Genomic DNA, 23,668 nt, shown 5'->3' on the forward strand with positions numbered 1-23,668 from the left:
AGTGGGAAACTGATAATTTTACAGAATTTACACAAAGTACTGCTGTACGAAAAATCTAAGAGAAAAAGGTTGTGGGCCCAATTAATTTCATAAGTAGAGATACAACTGTAACGTTTTTTTATTCGGGTTGTAGAGTAAAATATGGAATGGTTATTAAAGGACAAATGTATAGAAAATAAAGTATCGGTTTGTTGACCTTGTGCAGAACCGTTATTTCATTAGTCAAACTTCTGGCTCTGTCAACCTTCAATGAGGCCATATGAGCGGACAATTTTTGAGAAATAATTGAGTTGGGAATTTCTCCTGCACGACAGTAAAAAGTGCAGTTAGTGCGACATGTCGTCACTGCAGAGTGAACAACTACATCAATAAGTATAGAATTTAAAATATCTAATAGAACTAAAAGCAGTGGGAGCTTACTCTGAAGTAGTTTTGGACCTTTCAAAGAGCAAAAAAAAATGTTTACGGTCATCCAGCTTAAAAAAGGTGGTGAAAACCATGGGTAAATCTTTACTCGGGTCCAATTCGTGTGATAATTAAAAGATTTGAAGGTGGAAAAAAAGTCAAAGTCAAACTTAATGCCTGTCAGTGATTAAAGACAAAGTTTGAGGAACGGGGAAGAACAGAGACAGGAGAACGGTAATAATTGTTCAAAGCAGCCATTCACATATCAACACCAAGGCCATTATTATAAAAGGACTAGGTAGAACAGGATTAAAAAAAGAGGGAGAGTTCATTTGGGCAAATAGCTGTTCTCAGAAGTGAACTTAATAGAAGATAATTAATCTTTTGCTACCATTTCTTTTCTGCAACATTATAAAAATACAGCGCCTTTTTTGAAAAACCCAATTTGTATACTCAATAGCCAATTACCTTGTGCCGTTCTTTTTCTTTTAATTTGTGGCTCAGGCACCACTTTCTCCTGAATAACTCTAAATAGTAATTCATTCCACAGATATATACAGTGGCTTGTGAAAGTATTCAGCCACCTTGAACTTTTTAACCATACACCACATTTCAGGCTTTTTTTTTTTGTCAAGAATCAACCACAATACTTTTGATTGAGTTGTCGATTCTTGACGAAAATCTTTGATTTTAATTTTACTTAATGTTTGAAGCCAATGAGTGCAAGTAGTCTTCCGAACACCACCAAATACGTCTTGTCCAATGTACTACATTCAAACTTACTGACACAGCAATTCTTCCAAGGACATGCTCTGGAATTCTTTTGTAGACATCAAGTGATCCACCTGCAGCAGCAGTGAAAGATAAAATGATTTATTTATAATATTTAATTCATTTTCAAAATTGGGTAAGTTTAATTTTGATTGTGTATATATACAAATGGTTAGTTTTTGAACTACGGGTGCGCATCAAAAATACAAAGTATAAAATTCAACAAGCAGGACTTTTTTGACATTTCATTAAACTCATGCTTGGGTAATGGCCGCCCGACTAATCAATTGGCTTTATACAAATTAGTCATTGTATCTTTACCAATTACACTTAGCAGAGAAATGGTTTGACAAAAAAAAATTCATGTAGTGTTAAATGAATGAATAGAAAAATAAAAGGAAAAACACTACTCCATTTTGTATTTGGCATTTTTAAAAAAACTATTCTTTTTTTAAATGTATTTGTTCAATGTCATGTATATTTGTTTTTAACCCATAACCATAATTTTATAAATAAAAACAAAAACCATATGGCCTTAGTAATTATAGACTTTTTAAAAGTGGACAGCCATTAAAATGTGTTGACATTTTGTCAAATGTGTGAAACAGGGGATTTAATGCATTAACACAGTTAACACACAGTGACACACAACTACCAACACAGACAGCTCTCACTGACTAACACACACTTGCACACTCACCCTCAAGTCTGGATTTATTACACCCTTGTAGCTTTTAGCACACTACCATGCTAAACATTTCAAAATACCATGACATTCTTTTGATCAGCAGAAGTGTAAATGGATACACGAGACAAACACGAACGACAGGTGAGAGCAATACCAACTGATAATGTCATAGGATAACTCACCATCCATGAATTCTGTGCATATGGATATTCTGTTTTCAACAAAAAAAGCACTGAAGAAAGTGATGATGTAGGGTGAGTCACACTGCAATAATGACATAAGAGTTAATTTTTGCAGAATATAAATGACGGAGGGGTGGCTGGATGGATAATCCTGCGACAAGTGTAACATTAAGGAAATTGTCTAAAGCCACAATCTGGCTTTATGTATGAATTTCTAAAAATGAAGTTAAAAAAAATCACAGAAACTGACCTTGTAGAGAATTTCCAACTCTGACATTATCTGCTTCTGTAGTTCGACAGTGATGTCAAGAGGAATGACCTGTAAGACCAAAGCAAAATAGTAGATACTGCGTCACATTAGACAAAATGTTTAACAAGAGTTTCCAGGTGACTTTCAAACATCAGTCTTACACAACTTTGTCAAAGATTCCCCACGGCTAAAAATTATAAAACACTTCTCATATCCTGTTTCTTGCTAGAAAAGGGTCAATGTTAATTGGGCAGCCGTTTGTTATTCAGGTGGGTCAACTGGTCACTCCAACCCACATACTACAGGCGAAAAAGCAAGTACAGGTTCTGTGACAATGACAACTAGATCTGGCTGCATATTAAAAACTCAGAAACTGTTTATTGTCACAGAGGCAATGGAAATGCAGTTGATTATCATACTAATCTGTATGGGGTGAAAGCAATGGACACATCATCAAACATAAATACACCATTGATACCACCACATCAACAAGTAGTGATCATTTTTGCAACACACAATCGAAGCTAAAGTTACTGGCTAATTAATACTGATCTCTCAAAGTAAAACTCATTAGCGCATATTAAAAGTATACATTATGAATGATTTTCTTACCTTGACAGCTAAAACACGCTTGCCGAGAAGATGATATGCTCTAGAAAGAAGGGGGAGAATACTATATTACTAACTGGGTGTTACATATATGCTACGCTGCAACAAATTGAAGAGAGCCCTAAAGCTATTGTGGCAACTGGCAAGAGAAGTGAAATTGGACAACTCTGTCATGATTTTGTGATCAGGTTAGTCTATGCCAGAAATAGTTACATTGCTTGACATTAAGTTTACCATTCACAACAGTGTCCACTAGCTTCAAACTGGACATTAGACAAGATTGAATAGTCCAACATCTGCCGGGTGATTAGGAATGATGTGGGAGTCCAGTTATGACTTAGTTTTACTTGATCCTAATAACGGTCTTCCCACCTGTCAGTTATTTGGAGCAGAATTGCGCAAAGCATAATCACACTGGCCTAGACAGATGTATTATCTTTCTTTGCTAGATCCCTGCAGCCTATTTCAAAATCCTAACATTTTGTATTGAACAAAAAACTATGATTAATTTTCATAATACATCAACTAGACAATGCATGTCTTTAAATTAGAAATATTGCTAATCACAAGAGGGCCATTATTTATCTCATACACATTCTGTAAATCAGTGTGTAATCACCAAATACTACAGTGTGGATAAGACACTGACTTTGTGAATACACAGTGTTATTTATTTTTGCCCCAAGAGTGTTTCTGAACTACGCTGTCATGTTCTCCACGAGAGAGCAATTTCCACAAAAGGCTGATGTCCTTGTTTTCCCGTTGCTGTCTTAGTGTTGTTCTAAACAACAATCAATATCAGCTAAGCATGACTGCTGCCTCGTAATTAAAACGAGGATGTTAATTGAGGCTAGATTGCAAGGGTAGAAAAGTTAATGCTGAATGAGCAGGTTGTGAAAGCCGAGAAAGCTATCAAACAAACTACCTGGAGTCCTCCCATTATTCTAGCCCGAGTTACCAAGGATGGGGTTGAATGCACCGAAACAAAATTTCTGTGTAAACATTCTTGTAACAATTCTGCTTGATTATTCTATAGGAAGAAGATGAAGTAAATGTAATAAAAGTAAGAAAATGACTCATTATCCGTGTTTCTATTTCATTTTTCTATCATGATGTATATGCTGAAGTGATTATGATATTGTTCTGATTATAAGTCGCACCTAAAAAATGTACAATGAAAGGGTTAAAAAATAACATTGCATTCATAAGTCACATTTTTGGGGAAACTGTATTTGATAAAATTATAAACAAAGAACAGACGTCACATAAAATGTTGTAGCCACAATAAAACAAACTTTATAACAAGCTCGTTGCCTGCCCAGGTGTCCGATCGAACACGGGGCGTTTTTCAAGATAGAATTTACAATATATTCCTTCATTATATACAGTACACTTTACCCCTTGTTCCTCTCCTCGCTGAGTTAAGGTCCAAGGTTTATTTACAGTATCTCTCCACGCACAGTCAGTGTCTAAGATATTGTAATGAATCAGGTTGTTGAAGTTGTTTTTGTACTGTCCTTCAACGTGCCATGCGAGTGGGCAAAGGTAAGGAGGTACGGAAATTTTTGTTTTTTGGGGTCTTTTGTTGTTGTTTTCATCAGCTATGGTTGACAGTAGCCATGTTGTGGTTTTGAATTCCAAATAAATGATTAAAATATGGCAACTTCTTTGTTAACGTTACAATTGGGAGAATGCAAGTTTTTTCGATATGGTAAAGAAAGGAAAAACCTATGCTGCTATTTCACTCAATTTTGATGTAAGTTAGTCTACCATTTGCCCTATCAAGAAGGATAAGGCCAACATTGTTTTCTCAGTGTTTCACATCAATTTCATTGTCAAAACTAAACCAAAATTAGTACTCAGAACATAATAAAATACAATAATGATAGTGTTCACGATCTCTTTAAGTCATAATGATGAACTTGAAATTGCGACTGGGAGAAAGGAAACTACAGTATAAAGTTTTAATAAAAACTAAACATTGTATCTTTAAATTTATTTTATGAGGATGTAATAAAGATGAATAAAGGATACTGCTTTGTTAAAGAAGAATGTCCTTGACCACCTCAGGTCTGGATACATATATGTATGAGTTACAATGACAGGCCTGGGACAGAAGGAGAGATGGAGACAAGGTTACATAGCCACCCCCCTTTTACTTCCCCCTGATCTGACCCCAGTAAATGTGCCTCATTGCCTAGATCTTATTTACACTCTAGCTCCTCTGTAATAAAAGCTCCATCATGCAGTATTCATAGGCCCTCTCACAATGTGTCTCAAGTTGGAGCTATATGTTAGAAAGGCTGGCCTTCTGGATCAGGGCTAATGTAGTACTTTTACACTGCCACATGGTTGACGAGCCACTATTCTCTCTACCTGACAGACACAATGGCTTTACTTACATCACTTAGACGCTGCTAAACACAAACAAGGATTCGAGTAATATGCATCAAGTGATCCTGTAAGTTGCAGCCGAAAACGTTGGGAAAAATAGTGAGAGCAATTTAACAAGTAAGGAAAGAAAATGTTTGGATCTTTAACCTTTTGATAAATGATTACAATTTTGCTTTGATTGTATAAAACTATTCAAATTTGTCCTTTCAAAGAACCGCAGAATCTATTTTCATGTCATGGAGTTACAATGCAACTGTGTCTAACTTAACTTGTCACCTGAGGGAAAACCTTTTATTTCTTGCTTCACTGTTGTAATCCTTATTGTTGTTACAAAATTAGTAAAAAAGTTATTAGTGGCAGGAGTGTACTGTGGAGTTGCTCACAAGCATCTCAATGGAGGAATCAATCTTTAATATGTTGGTAATCATTATTGGTAATGGCACTTTAAATTCTGTAATTTTCACATTTTAATGCCTTAATATTTAATTAAATTAAGCAATTGAATGGACCCTCTGTAAATGTTAATCATCTTAATATTTTTGAAACCCTCAGTCTATATGTATAAGTATATATGTATAAGTATATGTATATATATATACATATATATGTGTGTATATATATACATATATATATATATATATATATATATATATATATATATATATATATATATATATATATATATATATATATATATATATATATATATATATATAATATATATATATATAATATATATATATATATATATATATATATATATATATATATATATATATATATATATATATATATATATATATATATATATATATATATATATATATATATATATATATATATATATATATATATATATATATATATATATATATATATATATATATATATATATATATATATATATATATAAGAATGAGGGTTTCATAAAATATTTTGATGAGCAAATGAATAAGTAACGCAAGTAATAAAGGGGTCAAGGGAAACACCAAATCACTGAGATACTACACCAATTAAGCAAATGGGTTGGAGCCTTGATCATAAAATCTAATCAATAATAAAGAAAACTTATCCATGTGCAAGTAGATGTAGCTACTGTCAAAGCCATCCTAATGTCTTAGTTTGAATTCAGATAGGTCCAAACTATTCCACTGAGGGCCAGACAGGGTGCAGGTTTTGTTCCAACTGTTCCAGCACAGGCAGTTTAACCAATAAGGTTTTTTTCTGAAACCAGCAGCACATGACGGCAATGAACTGATAACACTTTTAGGACACTATAGAATGGTGAAAATGTGTCTTTTTCGGTTGGAATGAAAGCCTGCAAACACAGCAGGCCTTTAGAACCAAATTGGACACCCGTGTTTTAATTGGTCGTCACTATTGAAGAGTCATATAGACAGTAGACAGTACGTGACGTGTGTCCTTGTAACTGTATTTATGGACCACAGAGTCCGTTACATTGGCAGAAGAAATGGACTCAAGAGACTGAGCCGTAAAATGAAAAAAAGAGTGCAGTTTCAAAAAAAAAAAAAAGGAAAACAGGGGAGGGGATGGTCGGACCAACACTGATGAGGGGGATAGGTCAGGTCATGTGGCTTTTGAGAGTCAAGGTGTTGGTAACATCCAATTAAGTTTGAATGGCTGTCAGTCATTAATGGGTTTAAGTGTTAAAACGCGAATTGCCTTCGGCAATGCCTTTTGACCTGATATGGCCAAAAAATTATTGGACCAGAGTCTTTAGGCTCAAGAGCAAAAACAAATGCGATGAAAGAATTTTTGAGTCTAAAATAATAATAATTGAGATATACTTCACAAGCTAATTTATGATGACAATAAACAAGGTTCAAATGGTTTAATGTAGATATTTCAGTGAACTATCATTAGATGTTTATTTTCTTTTCTATTTGAAACTTATTACACAAGTGTATGAAATGCTATTGCCGTATGAATTGTCTTGCCTCAACTATTAAGTACTTTTGAAAACACAATGGACAACAACAGAACAGAGTAGAGCTGTATTTTTCTCCTCTCCTCTCAACCATAAAATTCTCAGTACCAAACCAGATCGATTTCCTGCTGAGCTAAATTGACTGAGAAGTTGTTGGATTTGCAATATTGGCCTTTGTAAGTGTACTGTAACAATTTGTACCACTAAACATCAACATTCTGTCTGTCCGGCAACTATGAGAGATTGAACTTTAATGAAACAATCTAAAGGCGATAAAAGAGTCAAATGTGTTTGGATTGAGAAAAGAGATAATAAAAAGGGAGAGATCTGACCTTGCTCGACTGGAAATTTACTGAGTTTGTTGAGATGTGAGAGAACACTCGACGTAGTCAAGGTTAGTTGAAGCAGTAATCAATACTTCAATCTCAATAAAACAGCTCAATGTATTGGGATTTATGGAAACAGGAAAAAGGGATGGGAGCAACATTTATTTCATAACTTAATGGCTCAAAAATTCATCTTTCTACCCAGTGAGGAAAAATGTGATCTATAGCAGTGGTCCCAAACCACTGGTCTATGACCCGGTACCAGTCCGCAATCCATCTGGTGCCAGTCCTTCAGAGAAAGAATTATTAACGTTTAAACCTCACGCACATGAGGCACAACGAAGAGAACGAGAACGTAGGCACTTAGAGTTGCCAGATCACAAAGACTCCAAATCAATCACTCAGTAAATATACCGCACTCAGTTCGGCGGGATATTGGCTCTATATTTTTTAATATTCCAATGTTGATTGCCCTTTAGATGTGGCGTGGGCAAACTCCTATTACTGACAAGACTGCGCTTTTCTGAGATTGCAAGGCAAAACAGGCCTGCCATAACCCACCTACAAGTATCGCCCCGCATATGAAGAAGAAGGAAGAATCAAAAGCAGCAACTACTTGGCATGGCCTGTCTGTACAGAATTACAAGATGAGAGACTGTTAGTCCTTTGGAGTTCGATTTAATGCTAAGTTGTTTAAATTCATAATTAGAAGTGTTTTAGATGTGTGTTCATGTGTATGTGTTTGTGTCTCAACATTAACTTTTTCCTTACTGTACTTAACGACTAGATGAATAGAACATGTCTTTGCATACTTGTTATTCATTTAAATACATTCATTCATTCATTTTACGAACCGCTTATCCTCAAGGATCAAGGAGGGTGCTGAAGCCTTCGGGCATCAGGAGGGAGACACCCTGAATTGGTGGCCAGCCAATCTCAGGGCACGAGGAGACACACAACCATTCACACTCGCACTCACACCCGGGGAAATTTAGAGTGTTCAACCAGCCTAGCACGCATGTTTTTGGAATGTGGGAGGAGACTAGAGTACCTGGAGAAAACCCACACAAGCCAAAGGAGAATGTGCAAATTCCACAAAGGAGGGCCGACCAGGACTCGAACCCAAGACCCCGAGCACTAACCATTCAGCCGCCAGGCTGCCCTCATTTTAAAACATTAATAAATACTTTTTCATTGCATGAATTTCTTTCATTTTTGTCTGTTTCTCAAATCTTTCATAGAAAAGTTGAACACTGATCCTTTTTAAAAGGTTTATAGTTGGTAGTTTTTTTAGGACTGTGGAACGAATTACGGAATTTATATATTAAGTTTTGCTCTATTTACAAAAAATCCAAATTATGAAAAAACTTGTGGAACCATTTAACTTAGTAAGTAGAGGTACGGCTAATAGAAAAAAATATTGTGTAAATCAGATTAGTTACTTGTAGACAGTGCCTCCATTTCCTTGTCCAAGCTGCTCTTGGTATTGGATATCCTGGGCGTTAATCTGAAAAATAGCAAGAAAATATAAGAGCAATGTTTCCCAAACACTGTGTTACAGCACACTGGTGTACCATGAACAATGGCCAGGTGTGCCGCAAGAAAAGATCTGTCAAATTCACATTGTAATATTATGAGATTAAAGTCATTTTTGTTGCTTATTAAAATATCATGCAGCGTATATTGGATCTGGTTCGGTTTTATCGGGCTTCAATTTTTGTCAACGTTAAATCTGTGTGAGTACAAAACTGCTTTTGGCGTCACGTTACAAGATTGAAGTAATATAAGGAGGGGGAAAAAGTTGTAATATTACAAGATTTAAGTCGTTTTGTTGTTTTTATGTTATGTGAAACGAAAGTTGTTTTGTTTCAAGGGCATCAACTTTGGGCGACGTAAAGTCTGTGTGAGCACAAAACTTCTTTTCGCATAGTATCGGGAGAAATAGCCATGAAAGTATTAGAGTAAAAGAATTGTTAAAAAAAATCATGTCTACTTATTTTTAAATTACTAGAACCAGAAGTTTCCCAGGGTCTCCGTACATCAACTTTTGGAAAGATAAGTTTGGAGTGAAAATTTTGATTTTTAAATAGTTTTTGAGGGGTTTATTTGATTCCTGTAGATACATGTTCAATGAGAGCAACTGCTTTTATTTATTTATTCATTCATTCAATCATTCATTCATTTTCTAAACCGCTCATCCTCACTAGGGTCGCGCAAGGTGCTGGAGCACTATAGGCCTAATAGGCCTGCCTATTGCAGGGCACACGGAGATGGACAGCCATTCACACTCACACTCATACCAAGGGGCAATTTAGAGCGTTCAACTAGCTTCCCCTGCACTTTTTGGGAAGTACCTGGAGAAAAACCACACAAACCCTGAGAGAACATGCTAACTCCATATAGACTAACCTGGGATCGACCCCTTGACCACAGAATTGTGAGGCCAATGCTCTAACCTCTCGTTCAACGAGCCACCCAATAATTTAATTATTTTAAACTAAATTAACAGTGTAAAACAAGAAATTTCTGATGGCTAAGCAAAACTGTGCAAACCGTTTAGGATTTAAATACACAAAAATCTACAAGAACGTATTTAAACGAAAAAATAACATACCTGCCCAGTTGTCAAAATCCTTTTCAGCTCAGCAGATGATTTCTTTAAACTGAAGCACATTTAACACAATTATTCACGTTTATATATATTGCACCTTTCAGCTTTACCTATCTTTCAATTGAGCTTTGTTCACTGAGCTCACCTGTTGTTGGCCATAGGGTCTGTCAGCCCATGTGTACAGTCATTGGCTGGATTAGGTCTTGTATTAACCTGACAATTTGCAAATCAAGAGAAGGAATTGAAAAAAATAATTTATTGATTGGCCAAATCTATAGTTTAAGTGGAATATTTAGTGAATGTGTATATTTTATATGGAAATTACCATAGCATATGAAAAGTTATGTAACATAATCAGAGCCTAAAATGAAGTTTTTAAACGGTTTTGTTAAACTAAGTGATTGAGGTGTGTTCAAAAAATTAGTACGAGTGTTGCACTATATCATCAGTTTTGAATTCCTGTGTAAACGGCCATTCTTGAAAAATATATGCCAACGCCAGTAATTTCGTGTAATGTTCCAAAGGCTAAGATTGTGAATAGTTGAGTTTCTTCCATGCACATGCTGACTTGGCTTTATTAGCCGTACAGCCCTGATGGTCCTTTCCCATTTCACATCCTAGAAGTGCTCTACTGGATTAAGATCTGGTGTCTATGGAGGCCATTTGAATACACTTGTTTCGTGTTAAAGGAACCAATCAATCAAAGATCATTCAAACTTCATAACAGGGAGCATTATGCTCATAGGACTAGCCATCAGAAAATTGGTACACTTTGGTCATAAACGGACAGACAAGGTCAGCAACAATAATCGTGTCGCGAGGCGTTGCATATATGCTCAATTACTATTAAGTGTTCAAAGGCCACACCATTATACCACCAGTCTCAAATGTTGATAGGAGGTAGTATGTATGGATCCTTTCATGTTCATTATGCACAATTCTAGCCTACCATCAGAATGCTACAGTAGAAATCAAACTTATCGGACCAGTAACGTTTTTCCAATATTCAATTGTCTAACTTTGGTGAGTCTGGGAAAATTCTAGACTCAGTTTCCTGTTTTTAGATTCTCCAATGACTTCTGACATAATTTTCATCATTTTTGGAACAATCTTTCTAAATTTTAGTGGTTGTTGTGCATGAGAATTCCAGTAGATCAGTATTCTCTAAAATAATCACCTGCCCGTCGAGCACTAACCACCAATGCAAATTCAAAGTCCCTTAAATCTTGTTTCTTTCCCTTTTTCATACTTGGTCTCAGCAGCAGCAGATCATCTGGACCATGACTACATCCCTAAATGCATTGAGTTGGCTATCTGATTGGCTGATGAGAAATTTATTCAGACAAGCATTGTTCTTTGTATCCTTTCATGCATCTATGGTTACACCAAAGAAATTAGAGAATAGTAAGATAACTATTAGGGGAATACTGAAAATGAATCTTTTAATTGGGGTCAAGAGGCATGTGTGCTGGGTCCACTCAAGCAAAGGGATTCTCACTTTAATTAGTGACCAAGAAGACCTAATTTAAATGGAATATACACCACTTTGCTCAGTCAATTACTTTTATACTAACATGAGTGAAAAGAGGTGAAGGGTTATCTAGAGTTTTGAGAAAACACGATCGTATCAAGACCTTTGTAAAGAAGTAGCTGGAATAAAGGCGCCACAGAATATTCAATACTAAATACATAAATACCATTGGTGCCATGGGAATGATTTTTCAAAAAAAACAACTTTACCTTCCAATAATATTTATATTTTTTCATTTGTAACTAAATTAGATTAGATTAACCCTTATTCATCCCGTACTTGGGAAATTCAAGATCCTCACATGTGTGAACAGTAGTAAGCATTAAAGAAGAGCACATGCCCTACAACTGCCATACAAGCCTTCCCAATACAAAAACAACCTGAGTAAGACAGAGGGATTGCCTGGACTGCAATTGACATTTCAATAAGTGGAACACAGTGTTACCAATCTATTCACTTCAAGACATTCTCGTCATTCTGTGAAAGGCAGCTGAAACAATTATTGAGATAGGTACCTTCAGGCCATGTATGTTCCGGATCCCCGGAGTCTTGCCGGCTGAAACAGTAATTGACTAGATTGAGGAACACATCACTAGGCCATTTACAAATGCATCAGTTCAGTTCTAAAAAGAAAAAAATAGAAATGAAATGAGGGTTACCTTAAAATTATCTAAAGAAAAGAAAGTGCTCGAACCGCTTTCCTCTTGGGAATACTGACAGTTTGTCGAAAGAAAAGCCATTACAAGCATAGAAACGAACAAGACAGGAGAGGGAGAAATGTGGGTATAAAAGATGCATTTCTATGACACAAAACCTGAGGGGTTTTCATAGATGTGTAAACAAATGACATGTAGATAATTTGGAAAATAATTTGTATTGCAAACATGATGCAATTCACAAAACATCACGAGAAAGGCTTTATTTGACCACCAGTAAAAAGTAAAATTTGCATTGAAGAAATGTAACACAACACCCTGCCATATTCTAACACACCAATCATATTCCAGCACGTTTGAAATATGTAGTACTTTTCTTCCAGGGAGATTAACAGACTATTATAGATATGTAGTTCATAGTGATTGCTTTAGGGTTTTTTTTTTCAATAAGAAAAACACTCACTGACACAATGGAGTAGACAGGAGCACATTAACTTGGCATACGCCATGCTAGATGCAGATGCTACCCATCACAATATTTGGCCTGCCCAAAAGCATGCAGTTACAGCGGGCGAGGTGTGACAAATACGTGCTTAAAAAGATAGTTTTATGACTGAATCTCTAAAAGCAGAATCAAAAAGATCTAGATCACAGATTTTCACGGATTTTTTTTAAATGCTAGATTTTAACTTCTCTTTCATCAATATTTTTTGTTTGTTGTTGTCATTTGTTTTTGTATCCTTAGTTTTTCCTCACAGTTCAAATGATTAATGTGTAATTTTCGGGCAATAAAAAAATCCCTGAAGAAATCTGTGTTTGAGAAATGTTGAAACTACAGAGAATAATCCTAAAATCTGCACAGTGCAATTGTTCACTCTTGGGCAAAATCATTTGGTGGTGGTGGTGGTAGTAGTAGTAAATAGCTCGCATCTTTTGCAAATGTACATTTATGGTTAAGAGCAAAGATACCGTACCTCGTGGAAATATCTGCAGAGGCTCTGGAAGCTGTCCATTCACCCGTTGTTCGTTCATTGTGCTGCAGTACTAAAGTTGAAAATAAAGTCGTGGTTACAAGCTTCCACAAATACTCACCATTTAGAAGTATGTTATTATGGCACAAAACCCAATTACAAGAACATAAACTTGGCAATATTCACTTTAGTAGATTCGAAATATGTAAAACTGCTCAATTGTCATCCAATGGGTTTCCAAAGTGTGAACATGCTGTGTTGAAATCTGTTGCCGAAGAGGGCTAATGCCCCATGGGCTTGTTGTGAAGGAGTGTAGTATTAACCCTTTTCTCCTCCAGGTCAACAGCTCACCAAACACTCATATCCTACAGGACTAACACATGTAGACACACTCGGGAGCCTCCCAAACGCTTGCCAAGCCAATGCAATAATTGATGTTTCACTTAACCAAACCATCTGTTAAACTGAGGGTGGGTGTGTTTTTGTGAGTTTGTGAGCATCGGTGTGAGTTTGAGTGTTTGTGCCTCATCCTTGGTGGAGGAGGCTTGAAATCAACAACAATTAACACTCTGACCTTGTCGCAGTTACAGTTGCAAAAACATACAAATTGGTGTAAGTTTAATGTACGTGCGTTAATTGTGTCTTCTCATTTACACCTTGCCATGAAACATTAACTTTTTAGACGTATGCAAATTTGCTTCCTCATCATGGGGGAGGAAAGAAATGGAGGACGATGGGCCAGCTTGGATAGAAATGGATCACAATGGCTACCCAAGTGGCACAGCTGTTATTAAAAGGCCTATTTATCACTGTCACATCCCTGCTCGCTTCTAGCTCTACGCTTTTGCCCTCCAGCATTCTCGGTCGTCCACTTCTGAACAATGGGCCTAATACCAAAAACATGTTGTACGTGTTAGGGGGGTGATCTTCACATACCTTTAATTTTCCGCATAGCTAGCTTATTGATTAAGGCGGCAATTACGAGCAAATCTGTGGAAGGTGTGTTATTAAAAGACATTCCCCATTGTTGGCCAATAACTAAACTGTGTCCAATCCCAAATACAATCTCTCAGCCTAAAGGGACAAGAGCAGAGAGAAGAGAGAGAGGGTCTCATTATCATTAGCAGGCTGAGGGGCGATGGGAGCCAGAATGGTGGAATTAGAACCATTACCTTCAGGGGGAGCTGATTGAGGAACAGATGAGGTCACACGTTTTTTTAGCACCTGACAGAGGCCAGTCTTTAACTTTGAACAGGGGCATCTGTCTTTCAAGGTGTCCAATAATGATTAGGGATGCCTGCAAGACCTGTGGGTCTCACAGGAGCATGTAGCAATCAGTGTTTTCACTGATGGGGACAGTTTTCAAAATAAATGTTCTCCACAGACGGCTGTTAATTAACTGTTGAATTTAAGCATTAATTTTGCTCAGCAATGAGGGAGGTTTTTTTTTTTTGGGTGTAAAAAAGAAAAAAAATTGTCATCGTCCAGAACCACACAAACTGATAAATTGTTAAACTTGAAAAATCAAAGACTACTGACTGTAACCAGTTGAATAAAAAACAAACATTACTGGGAAAGAAAAGATACCAAGGTAAATCGAGTAAACTCAAAGGCAAATTTTTGCAACAAAGAAATTACACTTAAATTAGACAAGGAATTATGTTGATTATGATAGCTATCCTTGTGATAAGAAGACAAGAGACAAGAAAACCATAACAGAGCTGCTGTGCCGTATTTATTTCTGGATATCTATTAGATAAATGCCTGGAATTTTGTGGAATAATAAGTGGAGAAATGAAAAAGCTACATATATTTTTGTGCTACATTAAGCTACATATATTTTTGTATAACATAACTGACACTTGGGATCGCTCATAGGAAGTTAAGTATTGAACAAATACAATGGAATTAATGAAAGACAGTCTAACAGCAATCGTGGAAAAAAAATGGTTGGGAACTACAACTAAATAAGAGCTTAAACATAATTATTAAGTCAATATCAACCCTGTTTTAACTTCTTAAAAATGTGAACATTTATGTAAGGGCGAGGCAACAACAATGCAAGCTGTGGATGCTGCTTCTGACATTTTTGTTAGTTTATTTATTTATGTATTGTTTTTACTTTTACATAATCCGACAACAAATACACCATACTGCAATAAATAAAATAAGATGACCCAAAAACATTGGAGGATTGACAGAAATTGTGCCTGTGGGTCTAGCAGCATTCTGAAATGATGGGGGGTAAAATACGTGTTGAGATGAACGTAGATTTGAAGCAAATCTGTAGCCTGCAGGGGTCTGCTTCCTAATGAGGCAAATCTTTAAGTATTGAATAATAAATAATCAAAAATCGACAGCCATTTATCTAACACTGTGTCCTCAGTGAAAAAGACCTATCACACGTCATTACACTTACTGTTCATGTCATGAACACTAAATAGCGTGTCTCAGTGTGTACGTGGATGTGTGATTGATACATAGATCATGTGCGCATGCACATACACACAGTTAACCTCCACCATTGAATGCATTATATAGTAGATAGTAGGGCTGAGCGACATTGGAAAAAAATGACATTGAGAATTTTGAGGAGAGTACTCAACGCAAAATACAGTCATACCTCTACTTACGAATGACTATAGGACCAAAATTTTCAGGTTATGAAACCTTTTGAAATGCAAAGAAAAGCCTCAATTTTGCTAGACAAAATACTTTTTGGTGAGGCTGTCACAATAGCGATAAAGCACATTGAAATTTAATTTTAACGGGAATATTTGTTGTATTAGTAACTTTGCGTAGCCCAGTAATTTGATATGACTACATGTTTTTACTCTGTACCTAACATACAATCGGAGAGAGTGCCTTTTTCTTTTTAGTAAGTACATTTCAAGAGCCACTTCACAATATAGAAGGTCTCCATATGTTTTGACATGAATGAATAGGAGCATTTACATAATACAATATATAAAATTCATTCACTAATTCTTGTCAGAGTCACAAGGTGATCTATTCCAGCTGACTTCAAGTGAAAGGCAGACTAGACCTTAGACTGGCCGCCAGTCAGTCATAAGGTACAAATAGAGACAATCACAAGCACACGGAGTGCCTCAAAATAAAACATATTTTCTTATAGAACATCAAAATAAATAAAAAAAACATTCCAGTACTCACATATGACAGCATGGCTTTGAGCTCTTCATCACTTCTCACAGTGATTCGGTCACCAACCTCATCTTCATCTGACAGATAAAAAAAACAATGGACAAGCAAAAAAAAATATTAATAAATGCAAGTAGTACAATGTGCATTGCAAAAATAATCAGTGTCTCATTAACTCTTTAGCTGCCGATGTCAATGATGGAAACCCAATTCATTTAGACAGGGAGGGCTAACAGTGAATGAACATGTTTCACTGACATGGATGGTTATCGACGTCCGTTCCATTTAAAATGAGTGAATGGTCATTGACAGTTCTTCCACTTGAATGGACATCTATCACAGTCAATGGCATCCATGCAACTTATTTTGTATATCATCCACATATGGCGAACAAAATAAAACATTATGAAGCCGGGATTACATGCAGACAAAGCATATCAACTCAAAGTTTGCATGACAGCAAGTTCTAGGATCTGGATGCTGTAGGTCTAGTCATAAACTTTGGTAATGGTTCAAAGATACTTACATTCAAATGCAGTGACAGTCGCTTCCGGCATAACATCTCTAATAGCAACCTATGACAGATGACGCAATTACTTATCAATAACACAAACAAAAAAAGCTGCCTTCTGAGTGTGTAGCATTACCAGCAAATCACTGAAGTTTAGCAGTGATGGAGAGTCAACGGAGGAATCCATGTCCCCTAACGGAGTTTTTATTCGGATGACAATCCCCTCAGCGTCCATAATAGAAACGCTACGCAGGTTGATCATCAGTATGAAGACGAGAAAGAATGTTTCATTACATCTTACGATGCTAACGAGCTAATTTCCTGTTATAGTATGCTAACACAAATTAGCATCCTGTCCAGACCACATACTTGTATTGAGTGATGCACACATCTAAGGAGGCATAACAGTAACTGTGAGGTACTCAAAACTACATCATGATTTTATAACAAACCAAGCGAAAGCCAATAATGTGAACGGGTAAAGTTTTAGCGTGTTATTTTGTGAGTGTTTAGCAGTAAAAAGTGCGAAAGGAAATTGCAAGTGTCGCAGTGCCATCACTGACTAGACATCCGTTCAGTTCTTTTCAAAGTAAAATACAAATCACGTCCCACTAATCAAGTGCTGAGTAACAAGCATTGTAATTAAAATGAAAATGTTGCCTAATTGAGTTGAATAGTTTTATTGTCTTTATACAAGTATAATGATATTTAAATCTTCACCACACTGCACAAATAACAACAAAAAATAGACAATAAATAAGAATAGTTAGATAAATGATCAATGAACAAGTAATAAATAAATAAGTATTCAACATAATAAATAAGTTGGGACATGTACAAATAACAACAAACAAATACACTGCATCTCATTTTCTGAACCGCTTTATCCTCATTAGGGTCGCGGGGGTGCTGAAGCCTATCCCAGCTGACTCTGGGCCAGAGGCCGCAAACAAATACATAATATAAATAAATAATGTGATTTTTTAATAAATATTATCCATGTGAATGTGTGGCAACATGGTGACCTCATTGGTAGAGCCTTCAGTTTTGTTGTTGTTGTTGTTGTCGTTGTTGTTGTTGTTGTTTTTGTATGTTTTTGCTATGGGCAATGTTGGTGACGGGTCAGGCCACAATCTATTTGGGAAAGCACAAGAGCCTTCTCCAATTTATTTTTCAATTATTTTAGCAGTTTGCTAAATTATTATCCCTTATTTCACGTCAAGTTAAAAGCATAGACCGTCTGATCCCCTGGTGTTTGCAGAGGGGGGGGGGGGGGGGCATGGCCTGCCAACTAGCCACAAAACTGTGCCACTGTATCCTGTCTAAAATGGGGCAATAAAGATTATTAACTGTTAACAAAAAAAAGTAGTTAATGATTTTGCATCAAAGAAGGTCAATATAGTCTAGTTTTAGATTCAATCCAATCATACATAAGAACATTTAATGCCAAATGTAAAAAAAAAAAAATATTCACCCCTTTTTACACTTATCTTCAGAAGAGTCACTACAGTGCTGGAGCCTATCCCAGCTAACTTTGGGCACCAGACAAGGGATACTTTTAATAGGTGACCAGTTAGTACATATTAGCTTTCTTCAAAACTTAACTGTCAAAAGGCCAAAGCAACCTTCCTCGTTAGTATAGTGGACAGTATCTCTGCCTGTCACGCGGAAGACCGGGGTTCGATTCCCCGACGGGGAGTATGAACTTTTCGCGTCTGCTTCACTACCAGATACTCTACCAGTTGGTACATATTAGCTTTCTTCAAAACTTAACTGTCAAAACACGAAAGCAGCCTTCCTCGTTAGTATAGTGGACAGTATCTCCGCCTGTCACGCGGAAGACCGGGGTTCGATTCCCCGACGGGGAGTATCTACATTTTGCGTCTGCTGCTCTACCAGATACTCTTCCAGTTAGTACATATTAGCTTTCTTCAAAACTTAACTGTCAAAAGACCAAAGCAACCTTCCTCGTTAGTATAGTGGACAGTATCTCCGCCTGTCACGCGGAAGACCGGGGTTCGATTCCCCGACGGGGAGTATCAACTTTTCGCGTCTGCTTCACTACCAGATACTCTACCAGTTAGTACATATTAGCTTTCTTCAAAATTTAACTGTCAAAGGACTACAGCAACCTTCCTCGTTAGTATAGTGGACAGTATCTCCGCCTGTCACGCGGAAGACCGGGGTTCGATTCCCCGACGGGGAGTATCAACTTTTTGCGTCTGCTGCTCTACCAGATACTCTACCAGTTAGTACATACTAGCTTTCTTCAAAACTTAAATGTCAAAAGACCAAAGCAACCTTCCTCGTTAGTATAGTGGACAGTATCTCCGCCTGTCACGTGGAAGACCGGGGTTCGATTCCCCGACGGGGAGTATCAACTTTTTGCGTCTGCTGCTCTACCAGATACTCTACCAGTTAGTACATATTAGCTTTCTTCAAAACTTAACTGTCAAAAGACCAAAGCAACCTTCCTTGTTAGTATAGTGGACAGTATCTCCGCCTGTCAGGCGGATGACCGGGGTTCGATTCCCCGACGGGGAGTATCAACTTTTTGCGTCTGCTGCTCTACCAGATACTCTACCAGTTAGTACATATTAGCTTTCTTCAAAACTTAACTGTCAAACGACCAAAGCAACCTTCCTCGTTAGTATAGTGGACAGTATCTCCGCCTGTCACGCGGAAGACCGGGGTTCGATTCCCCGACGGGGAGTATCAACTTTTTGCGTCTGCTGCTCTACCAGATACTCTACCAGTTAGTACATATTAGCTTTCTTCAAAACTTAACTGTCAAAAGACCAAAGCAACCTTCCTCGTTAGTATAGTGGACAGTATCTCCGCCTGTCACGCGGAAGACCGGGGTTCGATTTCCCGACGGGGAGTATCTACATTTTGCGTCTGCTGCTCTACCAGATACTCTTCCAGTTAGTACATATTAGCTTTCTTCAAAACTTAACTGTCAAACGACCAGAGCAATCTTCCTCGTTAGTATAGTGGACAGTATCTCCGCCTGTCACGCGGAAGACCGGGGTTCGATTCCCCAACGGGGAGTATCAACTTTTTGCGTCTGCTGCTCTACCAGATACTCTACCAGTTAGTACATATTAGCTTTCTTCAAAACTTAAATGTCAAAAGACCAAAGCAATCTTCCTCGTTAGTATAGTGGACAGTATCTCCGCCTGTCACGCGGAAGACCGGGGTTCGATTCCCCGGCGGGGAGTATCAACTTTTCGCGTCTGCTTCACTACCAGATACTCTACCAGTTAGTACATATTAGCTTTCTTCAAAATTTAACTGTCAAAGGACTACAGCAACCTTCCTCGTTAGTATAGTGGACAGTATCTCCGCCTGTCACGCGGAAGACCGGGGTTCGATTCTCCGACGGGGAGTATCAACTTTTTGCGTCTGCTGCTCTACCAGATACTCTACCAGTTAGTACATATTAGCTTTCTTCAAAACTTAACTGTCAAAAGACCAAAGCAACCTTCCTCGTTAGTATAGTGGACAGTATCTCCGCCTGTCGCGCGGAAGACCGGGGTTCGATTCCCCGACGGGGAGTGTCAACTTTTTGCGTCTGCTTCACTACCAGATACTCTACCAGTTAGTACATATTAGCTTTCTTCAAAATTTAACTGTCAAAGGACTACAGCGACCTTCCTCGTTAGTATAGTGGACAGTATCTCCGCCTGTCACGCGGAAGACCGGGGTTCGATTCCCCGACGGGGAGTATCAACTTTTTGCGTCTGCTGCTCTACCAGATACTCTACCAGTTAGTACATATTAGCTTTCTTCAAAATTTAACTGTCAAAGGACTCCAGCAACCTTCCTCGTTAGTATAGTGGACAGTATCTCCGCCTGTCACGCGGAAGACCGGGGTTCGATTCCCCGAGGGGGAGTATCAACTTTTTGCGTCTGCAGCACTACCAGATACTCTACCAGTTAGTACATATTAGCATTCTTCAAAATTTAACTGTCAAAAGACCTAGAGCAACCTTCCTCGTTAGTATAGTGGACAGTATCTCAGCCTGTCACGCGGAAGACCGGGGTTTGATTCCCCGACGGGGAGTATCATCTTTTCGCGTCTGCTTCAATACCAGGTACTCTACCAGTTAGTACATATTAGCTTTCTTCAAAACTTAAATGTCAAAAGACCAAAGCAACCTTCCTCGTTAGTATAGTGGACAGTATCTCCGCCTGTCACACGGAAGACCGGGGTTCGATTCCCCGACGGGGAGTATCAACTTTTTGCGTCTGCAGCACTACCAGATACTCTACCAGTTAGTACATATTAGCTTTCTTCAAAATTTAACTGTCAAAGGACTACAGCAACCTTCCTCGTTAGTATAGTGGACAGTATCTCCGCCTGTCACGCGGAAGACCGGGGTTCGATTCCCCGACGGGGAGTATCAACTTTTTGCGTCTGCTGCTCTACCAGATACTCTACCAGTTAGTACATATTAGCTTTCTTCAAAACTTAAATGTCAAAAGACCAAAGCAACCTTCCTCGTTAGTATAGTGGACAGTATCTCCGCCTGTCACGTGGAAGACCGGGGTTCGATTCCCCGACGGGGAGTATCAACTTTTTGCGTCTGCTGCTCTACCAGATACTCTACCAGTTAGTACATATTAGCTTTCTTCAAAACTTAACTGTCAAAAGACCAAAGCAACCTTCCTTGTTAGTATAGTGGACAGTATCTCCGCCTGTCAGGCGGATGACCGGGGTTCGATTCCCCGACGGGGAGTATCAACTTTTCGCGTCTGCTTCACTACCAGATACTCTACCAGTTAGTACATATTAGCTTTCTTCAAAATTTAACTGTCAAAGGACTACAGCAACCTTCCTCGTTAGTATAGTGGACAGTATCTCCGCCTGTCACGCGGAAGACCGGGGTTCGATTCCCCGACGGGGAGTATCAACTTTTTGCGTCTGCTGCTCTACCAGATACTCTACCAGTTAGTACATATTAGCTTTCTTCAAAACTTAACTGTCAAAAGACCAAAGCGACCTTCCTCGTTAGTATAGTGGACAGTATCTCCGCCTGTCACGTGGAAGACCGGGGTTCGATTCCCCGACGGGGAGTATCAACTTTTCGCGTCTGCTTCACTACCAGATACTCTACCAGTTAGTACATATTAGCTTTCTTCAAAATTTAACTGTCAAAGGACCACAGCAACCTTCCTCGTTAGTATAGTGGACAGTATCTCCGCCTGTCACGCGGAAGACCGGGGTTCGATTCCCCGACGGGGAGTATCAACTTTTTGCGTCTGCTGCTCTACCAGATACTCTACCAGTTAGTACATATTAGCTTTTTCAAAACTTAAATGTCAAAAGACCAAAGCAACCTTCCTCGTTAGTATAGTGGACAGTATCTCCGCGTGTCACGCGGAAGACCGGGGTTCGATTCCCCGACGGGGAGTATCAACTTTTCGCGTCTGCTTCACTACCAGATACTCTACCAGTTAGTACATATTAGCTTTCTTCAAAATTTAACTGTCAAAGGACTACAGCAACCTTCCTCGTTAGTATAGTGGACAGTATCTCCGCCTGTCACGCGGAAGACCGGGGTTCGATTCCCCGACGGGGAGTATCAACTTTTTGCGTCTGCTGCTCTACCAGATACTCTACCAGTTAGTACATATTAGCTTTCTTCAAAACTTAACTGTCAAAAGACCAAAGCAACCTTCCTCGTTAGTATAGTGGACAGTATCTCCGCCTGTCACGCGGAAGACCGGGATTCGATTCCCCGACGGGGAGTATCAACTTTTTGCGTCTGCTTCACTACCAGATACTCTACCAGTTAGTACATATTAGCTTTCTTCAAAATTTAACTGTCAAAGGACTACAGCAACCTTCCTCGTTAGTATAGTGGACAGTATCTCCGCCTGTCACGCGGAAGACCGGGGTTCGATTCCCTGACGGGGAGTATACACTTTTTGCGTCTGCTGCTCTACCAGATACTCTACCAGTAAGTACATATTAGCTTTCTTCAAAACTTAACTGTCAAAAGACCAAAGCAACCTTCCTCGTTAGTATAGTGGACAGTATCTCCGCCTGTCACGCGGAAGACCGGGGTTCGATTCCCCGACGGGGAGTATCAACTTTTTGCGTCTGCAGCACTACCAGATACTCTACCAGTTAGTACATATTAGCATTCTTCAAAATTTTACTGTCAAATGACCCAAAGCAACCTTCCTCGTTAGTATAGTGGACAGTATCTCCGCCTGTCACGCGGAAGACCGGGGTTCGATTCCCCGACGGGGAGTATCAACTTTTTGCGTCTGCAGCACTACCAGATACTCTACCAGTTAGTACATATTAGCTTTCTTCAAAATTTAACTGTCAAAAGATTAAAGCAACCTTCCTCGTTAGTATAGTGGACAGTATCTCCGCCTGTCACGCGGAAGACCGGGGTTCGATTCCCCGACGGGGAGTATCATCTTTTCGCGTCTGCTTCAATACCAGGTACTCTACCAGTTATTACATATTAGCTTTCTTCAAAACTTAAATGTCAAAAGACCAAAGCAACCTTCCTCGTTAGTATAGTGGACAGTATCTCCGCCTGTCACGCGGAAGACCGGGGTTCGATTCCCCGACGGGGAGTATCAACTTTTTGCGTCTGCAGCACTACCAGATACTCTACCAGTTAGTACAT

General features: G+C 38.3%; 1 protein-coding gene and 22 non-coding genes across 26 annotated transcripts in view; 22 read left to right on the plus strand and 1 right to left on the minus strand.

Moving 5' to 3' along the window:
- The window catches only part of map2k5 (mitogen-activated protein kinase kinase 5), a 38,574-nt gene extending 20,992 nt beyond the window's left edge, over positions 1-17,582 (minus strand). For 3 of the 4 annotated variants that reach the window (XR_013325915.1, XM_077713712.1, XM_077713714.1), the window contains exons 1-12: positions 17,152-17,582; positions 17,031-17,079; positions 16,517-16,584; positions 13,346-13,415; positions 12,231-12,271; positions 10,330-10,397; positions 10,188-10,236; positions 9,016-9,080; positions 2,909-2,948; positions 2,297-2,365; positions 2,047-2,128; positions 1,189-1,250 (exon numbers count right to left, since the gene is read on the minus strand). Coding sequence is in view for 3 of the 4 variants with exons in the window: in XM_077713712.1 (XP_077569838.1) it covers positions 1,189-1,250; positions 2,047-2,128; positions 2,297-2,365; positions 2,909-2,948; positions 9,016-9,080; positions 10,188-10,236; positions 10,330-10,397; positions 12,231-12,271; positions 13,346-13,415; positions 16,517-16,584; positions 17,031-17,079; positions 17,152-17,277 (789 nt within the window). In the remaining variant the exon portion in view is untranslated. The remainder of the gene's footprint in view (positions 1-1,188; positions 1,251-2,046; positions 2,129-2,296; positions 2,366-2,908; positions 2,949-9,015; positions 9,081-10,187; positions 10,237-10,329; positions 10,398-12,230; positions 12,272-13,345; positions 13,416-16,516; positions 16,585-17,030; positions 17,080-17,151) is intronic. The other variant, XM_077713713.1, reaches the window with a different exon arrangement.
- A 1,060-nt stretch (positions 17,583-18,642) lies between these two features.
- On the plus strand, positions 18,643-18,714 carry trnad-guc (transfer RNA aspartic acid (anticodon GUC)). Its single transcript has one exon. It is a non-coding gene; the product is annotated as a tRNA-Asp (tRNA).
- A 97-nt stretch (positions 18,715-18,811) lies between these two features.
- On the plus strand, positions 18,812-18,883 carry trnad-guc (transfer RNA aspartic acid (anticodon GUC)). Its single transcript has one exon. It is a non-coding gene; the product is annotated as a tRNA-Asp (tRNA).
- A 97-nt stretch (positions 18,884-18,980) lies between these two features.
- trnad-guc (transfer RNA aspartic acid (anticodon GUC)) lies at positions 18,981-19,052 on the plus strand. The gene has a single exon. It is a non-coding gene; the product is annotated as a tRNA-Asp (tRNA).
- A 97-nt stretch (positions 19,053-19,149) lies between these two features.
- On the plus strand, positions 19,150-19,221 carry trnad-guc (transfer RNA aspartic acid (anticodon GUC)). The gene has a single exon. It is a non-coding gene; the product is annotated as a tRNA-Asp (tRNA).
- A 97-nt stretch (positions 19,222-19,318) lies between these two features.
- On the plus strand, positions 19,319-19,390 carry trnad-guc (transfer RNA aspartic acid (anticodon GUC)). The gene has a single exon. It is a non-coding gene; the product is annotated as a tRNA-Asp (tRNA).
- A 266-nt stretch (positions 19,391-19,656) lies between these two features.
- Positions 19,657-19,728, plus strand: trnad-guc (transfer RNA aspartic acid (anticodon GUC)). The gene has a single exon. It is a non-coding gene; the product is annotated as a tRNA-Asp (tRNA).
- A 435-nt stretch (positions 19,729-20,163) lies between these two features.
- trnad-guc (transfer RNA aspartic acid (anticodon GUC)) lies at positions 20,164-20,235 on the plus strand. The gene has a single exon. It is a non-coding gene; the product is annotated as a tRNA-Asp (tRNA).
- Positions 20,236-20,332: 97 nt separating this feature from the next.
- trnad-guc (transfer RNA aspartic acid (anticodon GUC)) lies at positions 20,333-20,404 on the plus strand. Its single transcript has one exon. It is a non-coding gene; the product is annotated as a tRNA-Asp (tRNA).
- A 97-nt stretch (positions 20,405-20,501) lies between these two features.
- Positions 20,502-20,573, plus strand: trnad-guc (transfer RNA aspartic acid (anticodon GUC)). Its single transcript has one exon. It is a non-coding gene; the product is annotated as a tRNA-Asp (tRNA).
- A 97-nt stretch (positions 20,574-20,670) lies between these two features.
- trnad-guc (transfer RNA aspartic acid (anticodon GUC)) lies at positions 20,671-20,742 on the plus strand. Its single transcript has one exon. It is a non-coding gene; the product is annotated as a tRNA-Asp (tRNA).
- A 97-nt stretch (positions 20,743-20,839) lies between these two features.
- Positions 20,840-20,911, plus strand: trnad-guc (transfer RNA aspartic acid (anticodon GUC)). The gene has a single exon. It is a non-coding gene; the product is annotated as a tRNA-Asp (tRNA).
- A 436-nt stretch (positions 20,912-21,347) lies between these two features.
- Positions 21,348-21,419, plus strand: trnad-guc (transfer RNA aspartic acid (anticodon GUC)). Its single transcript has one exon. It is a non-coding gene; the product is annotated as a tRNA-Asp (tRNA).
- A 97-nt stretch (positions 21,420-21,516) lies between these two features.
- Positions 21,517-21,588, plus strand: trnad-guc (transfer RNA aspartic acid (anticodon GUC)). Its single transcript has one exon. It is a non-coding gene; the product is annotated as a tRNA-Asp (tRNA).
- A 266-nt stretch (positions 21,589-21,854) lies between these two features.
- On the plus strand, positions 21,855-21,926 carry trnad-guc (transfer RNA aspartic acid (anticodon GUC)). Its single transcript has one exon. It is a non-coding gene; the product is annotated as a tRNA-Asp (tRNA).
- Positions 21,927-22,023: 97 nt separating this feature from the next.
- On the plus strand, positions 22,024-22,095 carry trnad-guc (transfer RNA aspartic acid (anticodon GUC)). Its single transcript has one exon. It is a non-coding gene; the product is annotated as a tRNA-Asp (tRNA).
- A 97-nt stretch (positions 22,096-22,192) lies between these two features.
- On the plus strand, positions 22,193-22,264 carry trnad-guc (transfer RNA aspartic acid (anticodon GUC)). The gene has a single exon. It is a non-coding gene; the product is annotated as a tRNA-Asp (tRNA).
- Positions 22,265-22,529: 265 nt separating this feature from the next.
- Positions 22,530-22,601, plus strand: trnad-guc (transfer RNA aspartic acid (anticodon GUC)). The gene has a single exon. It is a non-coding gene; the product is annotated as a tRNA-Asp (tRNA).
- Positions 22,602-22,867: 266 nt separating this feature from the next.
- trnad-guc (transfer RNA aspartic acid (anticodon GUC)) lies at positions 22,868-22,939 on the plus strand. The gene has a single exon. It is a non-coding gene; the product is annotated as a tRNA-Asp (tRNA).
- A 97-nt stretch (positions 22,940-23,036) lies between these two features.
- Positions 23,037-23,108, plus strand: trnad-guc (transfer RNA aspartic acid (anticodon GUC)). The gene has a single exon. It is a non-coding gene; the product is annotated as a tRNA-Asp (tRNA).
- Positions 23,109-23,206: 98 nt separating this feature from the next.
- trnad-guc (transfer RNA aspartic acid (anticodon GUC)) lies at positions 23,207-23,278 on the plus strand. The gene has a single exon. It is a non-coding gene; the product is annotated as a tRNA-Asp (tRNA).
- Positions 23,279-23,375: 97 nt separating this feature from the next.
- trnad-guc (transfer RNA aspartic acid (anticodon GUC)) lies at positions 23,376-23,447 on the plus strand. The gene has a single exon. It is a non-coding gene; the product is annotated as a tRNA-Asp (tRNA).
- Positions 23,448-23,544: 97 nt separating this feature from the next.
- trnad-guc (transfer RNA aspartic acid (anticodon GUC)) lies at positions 23,545-23,616 on the plus strand. The gene has a single exon. It is a non-coding gene; the product is annotated as a tRNA-Asp (tRNA).
- The last annotated feature ends 52 nt before the right edge of the window (positions 23,617-23,668 follow it).

The sequence above is a fragment of the Stigmatopora nigra genome, chromosome 3 (genome assembly GCF_051989575.1).
Source record: "Stigmatopora nigra isolate UIUO_SnigA chromosome 3, RoL_Snig_1.1, whole genome shotgun sequence".
Classification (NCBI taxonomy): Eukaryota; Metazoa; Chordata; class Actinopteri; order Syngnathiformes; family Syngnathidae; genus Stigmatopora; species Stigmatopora nigra.